Source organism: Fundulus heteroclitus, unplaced genomic scaffold (genome assembly GCF_011125445.2).
Source record: "Fundulus heteroclitus isolate FHET01 unplaced genomic scaffold, MU-UCD_Fhet_4.1 scaffold_220, whole genome shotgun sequence".
Lineage (NCBI taxonomy): Eukaryota > Metazoa > Chordata > Actinopteri > Cyprinodontiformes > Fundulidae > Fundulus > Fundulus heteroclitus.
This window is the reverse complement of record NW_023396632.1, coordinates 58823-68710: the sequence shown is the minus strand read 5'-3', so window position 1 is coordinate 68710 and position 9888 is coordinate 58823. Positions and strand designations below refer to the sequence as shown.

Sequence of the window (9888 nt, the reverse complement as noted above, 5' to 3'; positions counted from 1 at the left end):
GATACATGTGAAACGCAGAAAACCTGGAACTGAATCGCTATAAAGGCAAAAAAAAAAAAAAAAGTTAGACTTGAAACAGAGTTTTTTGCTTGTGATTCCAGTTAGACCGAATATAATTTGTATAGATTTCTCCTGCTAATGTTAGTGAATGTGATGATGTACAGAAGACCCATATGCAGCTGAGTTTGGACTTAAAAATAAAATCAAAAAAGCCTTTTTTTAATATATTGTCTGTTTTAATAAGTTTTCAACTATTTTTTATTTGCGTAAACCGGCCTTACAAGACTACTATTATGGTGTTTTTTATTTGATTTTCACATTATTTTAGTTGTAATCATGCCATATTTTACATAGTAGTTGCAAGTTAAGAAAATTGCAAATCACTTGTGCAAATTGGTGTAAATAATTTTGATTCTTGTATGTTTGATGCTTATAGAGTGTATAGCCTCCTGAACTTGATTGTAATTTTGCCTAATGTGTGGCAAACGTTGCAAGGAGCAGCCAGAAGCCTCGGCGTTGAGGTTTCTTAAAAAGAAAGCTTTATTTGGAGCCGATTTCTCATCTCAGACATATTTTTTATCTTTTTTTTTTTTTTGCATATTTTTATCATTCCAAAATTATGTCTGTTTATTTTGTAAATACAAACTGTTACTGTTAACGTTTTTAAAATTTTATGTTCTGAGCTTAATTTGTTATTCATCATAAGTCATTTTGACCCACAAGTTATAAAACCACCATAGTTTACAGTGTTGTGTGTTTCTTTTTGAATTATCATAAGATATGTGGTAATAAATTAAACACATTTATAAAAAACAATATTGATGGACTGTTTTTATCTGTGAGCCCTTTTCTCTGTTATATTATACTGCTTTCATGTTTTAATGGTGCACATAAATAACATTAAGAAACGCACACAAAATGTCCTTGAAGATGCTTCTGTACGCACAAATGTCCACTTCATGATTCTGTCCAAAACTGTTGAAAAATATCATACCAATACCATTAATACTAAATAACATTACATTAAACTAAGGCATCTTTCAATTTCCAAGACTGTCCTCTCGACATTGTCCAAATGCAGTGATTTTTTTAAAGTTGTTATGATCACATTTCTTTAAAAAACATTTTGTGTAATTTCATTACATGTGAAAACATGTTAAATTAATGTACTTTAAATTTAATCATCAAGCCCTATTTTCTTTTTCCATGGTGTCTTGCAGAGGTATTGACCCCTCTTAGCATTTTCCATATTTTGCTGCCTCACAACCTGGAAGTAAAATGTATTACTTTAAAGTTTGCACTACTTAAATTATAGAACCTGCTTACAACTTTGAAGAATTTTTTTCTTTTTATTGTAAAGCAACTAGGACAAAAATAAAAAGAATTTATTTTATTTTATTTTTTTTTCCAGATCCCTTAAATAAAATGGAATTTTTAAAAAATGTATTACAGGTTAGAATGTGAAGGAGGGTGAATACTTTTGCAAGGCACTGTAAGCATGTTTTGAAAAGTTCTGTCCACTCAAAGTGTAAACAAACAGGTCTGAAACAGGAATGCTTTTGTTTGGCCTTGGTGTTTGATGATGTGTGGAAAATCCCTACTTCACACATTATCGTACCATGATCCGGCTGTTTTCTGGTACCATACCTCCTTCAGGTTGAACCTCTCTGTGAATTCACCTACCCTTGCCAAACGTTTCCTAAAGCCAATACAGGTAAAGTATTTAGAAAATTCAAATTATGCACGTAAACCGTAAGTTCACGATTCCCAATGAAGATGGATACCTTTTGACAAAGTTCAGTTTTTATCATCTACTGGAAAGCCCAAACTTTCGTTCACCTACCCTTTTAAAATTTACTCTATTGGATTTCATGTTTGTTTTTGTCTTTTTAATAATTAAGCACTGTGTTAATGTGATTACTGGTAGTTTAATTATTTCTTGCACCGACTGATGCAATATAATTATTCAGTTTACAATTAAGCTTTCACAGTGCAATTCTGATTCCTCTCATTAAGGGTGCGATCTGGTCTCCCTGGAAGAGAGAGTTTACGCCTTAGCGAGACATTGTCCCTTTCCAATTTTCTACACATCCATAGACCAAATTTCGTACCTTTAATGCAGCCTTTTAAGTGTTAATTTCCCCCAACTATTAGTTCCCTTTTCCGCTTTGACGTTCTTACTGCCTTACACTTTATGTTCCCTCTCCCCTCACACTCTTTCAGCTCGCAGCTTTCAAGCACAGGTGTCAGAAAATGTGAAATGTTCCCTATTATAACCGTTGAGTCGTCATTCAGACTGACCACTGGCCACTGTATCAGTGACACGTGAGATTGGGGGAGGAGAAGCAGGGAAGGGCATGGTTTGCATGTGATGAATGGAGAGATTTGTAGTTTTTTTTTTTTCATGTCTAAATTGTAAATTTTAGCCGGGAGGAAAAATATATTTTTGAAACTTTTATATTTTGAAAACACTGCAGGAAGCTTAATTGCAACGAGCAACAATTGTGTTGTTGATGTCGGGGATCCAGTAATGACATGTTTCACCTAAAGTGACAAGAGCCTCTTGGTGGACTCGGAAAGCTGCTCCTGCCTCGGTGGAGATGTTTAAATGAGTTTGGGTTGCGTCATGATCACAGGTTGCTCATGGCTTCCTTTGTTTGCTGAGAAGTAGTGAGATGATGGTCCATGCAACACCTTGGATATGACGCCATAACTCCCACCATGTTGTCTGCATTATCTAGGTGTTGGAAGAGACTGGAAAGGAGAAACATTTCCAATTTCTTCATTTAAAACCTTCTTGGAAGACTAGCAAAACCACTAAGACACTGTACTCGTTCAACATATAGATCTTAATTGATTATGTTTTCTTTAATTCTGTCGAAGCAAATGGCTTAAAAGGTTATCAGTGGGACGAGACTCCCTCATCTTGAGGTGATTAAACTTCTGATAGAATGCAACTAATTGCCCTGTGATGGACTGGCGACCTTGTCCGGTGTGTACCCCGACTCTCGCTAAATGATGGCTGGAAATGGGGCGCCAAACCCCAAGGTGCCATTCATGCTAGAAGTGCCACTTTGTACTGCTTGTTTTTTTTTTAAATCCCACTTTAACATTAATCCCCCAATGCTAATCTCTACACTAATCAAGCTTGTTAACGAATGCTAATTCTGCAGAACTCTGGTCATGTTGACATTTTCTGCTTACTCCTCACAAAACGGTGGGTCAGGCGCATTTATCCGATTGCATGATGTCTCTCGTGATTTATCCACTCAGTTAGTGTGACGGACTTTGTGTTGGACGTAGAGTGAAAATATCCTTTGTTGGAGTCCAGCAGCTTTTTATGTGGGAAATAGGTGAATTTTCAGGGTAAACTCTAGTGTCATGTCTCTGCTCCATCTCCTTTTAGTTATCATGGACAAGTTTTTTTTGTTTACGCCAACGCCACCAGGCCCTTTTGTGCATTCACCTGTCTTGTGTAATGTTTACACTGAAACTGTTCACCCATAACTATTTAATCATAAACTCAGGGCCTGTACTTTGAGTTGTCTCTTTTATTAAGATTTTCTTTGGGAGCGGGCCCTTGCTATGACCTTTTCTCTGCCTATTAGAGACATGCTCGGATTCTGCTTTTGTTAAATATCACTTTAAGGGCATTCCTGAATCCAGGGGTGAGTCACTGCCGTGTGTTTGTGTAGACAGGTGTTTGTACCCTGCGCAGCTCTGCTGTTTGTGTTTGCACACTGTTGACAGTTTAGGGTTGTTTCCCAAAAGTGACCTGTTTTGAAGGAAAGGAAGCTTTTAATGTAAAAGTCCTGTACTTTTTTTTCGCCCCTAATAGCAGATGTCTTGTTACACTGAGACCTCTCACAGAGCACACGGGTGTGCGTGAATGAATAAATGCAAACAGCTGTGGATATATCCGAGCAGCTTGTTACAGGCAGGCCTCTCTAAAATAGAGCGAGGCTGAACATTTAGAGCTTTGGAGTACCTTGGTATTGGTGGCAATAACAGTTTAACCAGAAAAATAAAAATGACTCATGTGTTTATTTGCAGGTTGGTGTCCTTGATATAAAATACTAGCCCCTTCATGTGACTGCTCAACTCATGAATAAAGTCTCCCCCCTCTCTGCAGCCCCCAAGCTTGACGAAGGCAGGCCAACCAGCTGTTACCAGGAAACCAAAGCTGGTTTCCATATTGCTTTACTGCTGCTTTGACTCCCCTTACATTCCCGCTATTAGCATGCTGCCTTCAATAGGAGCCCAGACACATCTCTGATTAGCTTGAACATAATACTCCTTTCATATGATAAAAGCAAATACTAAGAAAAGGAAAGAGTAAATTTTGCCTCACCACACCTGGATAAAGTTTTTCCAGAGTCCCAAAACCTAAATTAGGTTTAAAAAATCTACTGGCAGTACGAAATTTTAAATAAAAAAAAAAAAAGCAAAATACTGTTTTGTCATTTCTATTTAGGTTCTTATCATTATGTGCAGATATTCAAAGGTTTTCTTATTCCAATAATTAGCCCTAAATTGTTATGGCTGTCATTTCTGAATTAAACCATGAAATAATTAGGAGAAAACATGTTTAAAAAAATTAAACATGCACATTTGAAAAACACATACAATAGGAAGATACTATATATGACTCGTATGAATAGCCAAAGATTTACCTGCTTTACTTTCATGGTGTTGATCTCCAGTTCCACCACATCTCACAGGTGCTCTGTTGGATCAAGGTCTGGTGACTGTGGAGGTTATTTAAAGTACCATGAACTTATTACATTGAAGAAACCAGTTTGAGATGATCTGAGCTCAGACTGGTAACAGCCACCAGAAGACGGGTGCACTGTGCTCACAAAGGGATGGACGGGGTCAGCAACATTGCTCAGATTGTTACACGGATAATATTTTGAGACTAATACTTTAACCTATAAAACCTACAACCTACAAGACATATAAGGTGTCTACAGCTTGATTACACTCAGAATCCTATTTTTTTTAGCTTACATTATCATATAAACTGTTTTTAAGCTACTGTAAACTATTTGTCATCCTTTTACTTTAATCAGGCAATTTTTTTACCTCATTTTATATCGCGCCCACAAGTTAAAGTATTACTAAATAGTTAGAATCAATACAACTGACTTAGAGATTTTGGACTGTTTACTCTAAAATGACGAGTAAATAAATATCAACAATCTGAGCTTTTTATGCCTTCTGGTATGCTTGTTTTCAATAGTAGATAAAGTAAGATTATATCATTCATTTCATGTTGAAAGATCTAAAGGCTCTGTCTTAAGGATTCCTGGGCTCCTCAAAATCTGCAACGGTGTTGCTGTATAGCAGCTTTTTAAGGGTCTGCTTCAACTCCCATGTCCTTCAGGCTCTTCTTACAATACTGTTTGTTGGATTAATGCAAGGGATGGACAAAGAGCCTTGCGCTGAGCTCCCCCACCCTCCCCTCCCCTACCCTTCTCCTTCTCTCTCTCTCTCCATCGCCGTCCCCGCAGTTTAAAGCGCTCCTCGCATGACTCTGTCGCTCCCCTCTCTACTCTTCCTCATCCTCCTCTGCCTCCTCACATTCACCTCTCTCCATCGAGCTGAACGGCAGCCAATGCTTCACAGTGCTCCTGTCCTGGGTGTGTGTCCCATGCCTGGGAAGCACAACAAGATCAAAGGCTTCACCTGAGAAGGACCCAAGGACCTTATTCTCCATCTCTTTATGATTTACAGCTTGATTTGAACGAAAATTACACTTCATACAGCTTTATAAGCAAGGTAGGTAATTTAAACCTACCTATTGTAGCAAATATTGTAAAAAAGAAATCTTTAGTTTTTTTATTTTAGTGTCTGTCTTTCCATAATATTAGAGTATTACCTGTATACATGAAATACGTTAACATACATTGTGTAAAAGTGAGAAAAGTAAGCCAGCAGAAGATGTGAGTTTCTTTGTTGAAACATAGATATATTTTTTCATACTGTGAGTACAAAAGTGTTGGGGGGTATTAAGACATTTAGGAGTATTGCTACAAGCTTTAGTTAGGAAGCTCCGTAACTTTTTGAGACCCTGAGTTTTCAGCACCAAGGAGAGCTCCTCTACTGCAGCACTAGCGTTATAAAAATGCAAAGTTCAAGTTACTCCTTAATTGTTTAATTTACCCTTTCTTCTTATTAAAAGAAAAACAATTCTTAGTCTACAGTAATGAAACTAAGGCATGCTAAAATAGTTTTCCTTTGCGTTTCAAAGTTTCAGTTGGATAATCAACTAGAGAGCAGTTGATTTAAAAGATGGGGCATCTACATGGCTTATTTACATCGAGTTCAGAAAGCTGCTTTATTTCTCACTAATGGAAACACCTGATAAGGGCTAAATCATGGCTTAAGTGTAGAAAATAATATAAAACTGTTAAAATTCTTGAAGTTGGACTTAGTGTTTTAGTTTTGCAATAATATCCAGCAGCTGGTCTCTAAATATGTTCCTACCGTCACTGTTTTGTGGAATATTGGCTTGTTCTCTACATATGTTGGCCGATGATTCTGTTTAAAGTAACAGCAATCAGGCTTAAATCGGAGGCAACTGGACTTTCGTTCAGTTCTTTCTAAAGCTCTATGGATCAGATCCGGAACAATGTAAAGTACTTTCTAGCTCAGGAGGAGAGATTGCTTAAGTTTAATAACTTTATGCAAACAGCTGGGCTTGGTGGAAGGACTTTTTTCCTCCACTGACATAATTAGATCACCAGATTTCTGCTGTATTGTATTTGAATCAGGATAAAATTGGACAGTGTGTAATAGAATTTCAAGCTGTCTCTATGATTACATTATTTTAATGGAAATTATTCTGTATTTCTCGTTGCAAGATGGATCTGTTTGGGTTTTAAAGTGCACAGAGATAACATTTGTTGTAAGCTGCTGTCCTTTAATAGAATCAATCTGTTACTGCAATTAAAGTTATACTCATCCTAAAATACCATGAATGGTTTAAAAAAAGAATTGCCCTTTCTTTTCGACAGTGTGGAGCCATGAACGAGTCGCTGGTTGTGAACGACTCCTCTGCAGCTGGAGATCCCATCCCATGGATGGAGGTTGACTCTTTGGACCAGCACAACAGCAGCTTAGAACTGTCCACCGCTCCGTTAGAGTTTCCTGTCAACCCATGGGACATCATGCTCTGCATGTCAGGAACCGTCATTGCCTGTGAGAATGCTATCGTGGTAGCAATCATCTTCTACACTCCAACTCTGAGGACTCCCATGTTTGTGCTGATCGGGAGCCTGGCCACAGCAGACCTGCTGGCTGGCATGGGATTAATCCTGAACTTTGTGTTCCAGTATGTCATCTCGTCTGAAACCATCAGCCTCATCACTGTGGGCTTTCTGGTAGCATCCTTCACCGCATCCATCAGCAGTCTCCTAGCTATCACTGTGGACCGTTACTTTTCCCTCTACAACGCTCTGACCTATTTCTCAGACAAGACACTGCAGTATGTGCATCTGATGTTAATTGTGACCTGGGGGGTATCTCTGCTGCTGGGCCTGCTGCCGGTACTGGGCTGGAACTGCCTGCACGAGCCAGCCTCCTGCAGTATTGTGCGCCCTTTGACCCGGAGCAACGTCATGCTCCTAGCCACCTCCTTCTTTGCCATCTTTGTGCTCATGCTGACACTTTATTTTAAGATTTGCAAGATTGTGTGCCGACACGCCCACCAGATTGCCCTGCAGCAGCACTTTTTCGCCACGTCTCATTATGTCGCCACCAAAAAGGGGGTGTCCACTTTAGCCATCATCTTGGGGACTTTTGGCGCCAGCTGGCTCCCCTTCGCCATCTACTGCCTTGTAGGTGAGAAAGAGTATCCATCAGTGTACACCTATGCTACGCTGCTGCCTGCAACCTATAACTCCATGATCAACCCCATAATCTACGCCTACAGAAATGCAGAGATCCAACGCTCCATCTACATGCTTCTGTGTGGCTGCTTTCAGGCCAATGGGTCATACCGGTCGAGGTCCCCAAGTGAAGTCTGAAAAGGTGCTTCTGGTGTGTGTGTGTGTGTGTGTGTGTGTGTGTAAGAGACAGAGCCAAAAGACAAACCAGAAAATTGACCTACGGCCGACAGTGAATGCTTTTCAGACACAAATGGGGCACAAAGACTCTACCTGCACTTTAATATGTCTCAACACAAGCTCAGAGGGGAGGTTAGAAATGCTGTGAACAAGAATTATTGTAACTGAAAAGGACAACAAATCTGTGAATGTATTGAACAGAGGAATAAAAGAGGGATGGAGAATTAAATCTGCACTTTATCAAGTGTTTTATTTTTAATACCAAAGCAGTATTGTTTGACTTTGGATGTGTTTAAACATTTGAACCTGTGTGCATCCTGTGCCATTTTTTTTTTCTATTCTGTGTCGTACTGCCTTTGACGTCCATTTTGTATCAGACAAATAAAGGAATAAAGTCCTGCTTTCTTGTCATTCTGTGTCTTTACTGTTGCACAATTCTGTGCTTCCTGTGACTTGTTTTTGCCTTTTTCTGCCAGGTGGTTCTGTTTGAATAGACTAATAGCCCACTGTGAAAGTAGGTCCTGGAAAATAGCACAAATTGACACCCAGACACAGTTGAATCATGTTTGCTCAGTGTCCATGTGTGAACTCGAGTGTTAGAAGCAGGAAAATATTTTTAAAAATGTGAAAGTATTTCACAGAATGTGCAAAGCAGATCTAGTCAAGTAGGTGAGGCATATTCAAATGAAGTCAAATCAGGCAGCTCCTTTGGTGCTTAATTAAATATGTGAGATATAATCCACTCTAGGTTGCATGTGAATCATATAAACCGTGATCATGAAGAAAATTTGTTTAACTCTTTTCATCTCTTCAACACGTTCAGTTATGACTCAGGAGCAAGGCAGCAGCAGGCACGTGTACGTCTGTGTGACAAAGCAAGGCCAGCTATGATAATAAGCCTTTTTTTCCTGCTCTGCGAAGACTCTGCTGCCACAAACATGGTGGTTTATCTGGCAGGCTGTTTAAACAGGTAGCTGGCATCAGTGTGACAAAGAAGAGGAAAACGGTGCTTTACTCCAGGAGACCTCAAACGTTTTGTTTTTTTACAAGTAAAACTGGTGGTACTGCTGATTTGATCAAATCATATTCAAAATAGTGCTGATCTCAGTTACTCTAAAATCAAATTCTGAAAAATATGTACACTTGATTAAGCATTTGATAAGGTTAAATAAAGTAAAGTTGGGTTTGGCAAGAGCGTGTACATGAAGTAGGAGTATTTAATGTATTTCGTCCAAAAAAACAAAAACAAACTCTCTCTTTGGAGTGCACTAGTTTAACACAGCTATTCTTTTGACCGAAATGTTTAACCTCAGTCTTCTTTATTTGCTGCTTCAGGGTTCAGCAATTGGTATCTTCAAATTAATTTTATCATGCTAGACCAATTAAGGACACAGATTGGAGTATTTTGGTCTTTGCGGTATATTTACAGTTCCTTGTAAAAGTATTCATGCCCCTTATATATTTCTTTGCAAATTTCAGTCTATCATATGCGATAAACCAAACCAATAAATCAATATATTTTATTTGATAAACCAACAGAGAGTGATGGGCAATTGTGTAGTGAAGGGATCCCATTACATTGTTCAAAAATGTCTTTTCAAATAAAATCAAAAAAGGCTGATTAGTGTTTGTATTTACTCCATTTTCTCCAGTACCCTTTAAAGAAATCCAGCGAAACCGATTGCCTTTAGAAGTCACCTAACTAATAAATAGAGTCCACCTATACATAACTTAATCTCTGTGTAAATCCAGTTGTTCTTCGAAAACTTTGAGGTTTGTCAAGGAACATTATTAAACAAACAGCATCATGAAGACCAAC

At 38.5% G+C, this 9888-nt stretch overlaps 1 protein-coding gene across 1 annotated transcript; it reads left to right on the top strand.

The window, feature by feature from the left end:
- The first annotated feature begins 5510 nt into the window (after window positions 1-5510).
- On the top strand, window positions 5511-8471 carry LOC105929482 (G-protein coupled receptor 6). Its single transcript, XM_012867276.3, has 2 exons — window positions 5511-5781; window positions 7020-8471. Exon 2 carries the CDS (start codon window positions 7029-7031, stop codon window positions 8028-8030), a length of 1002 nt encoding a protein of 333 aa, XP_012722730.1. The 5' UTR covers window positions 5511-5781; window positions 7020-7028; the 3' UTR covers window positions 8031-8471.
- Window positions 8472-9888: the final 1417 nt, after the last annotated feature.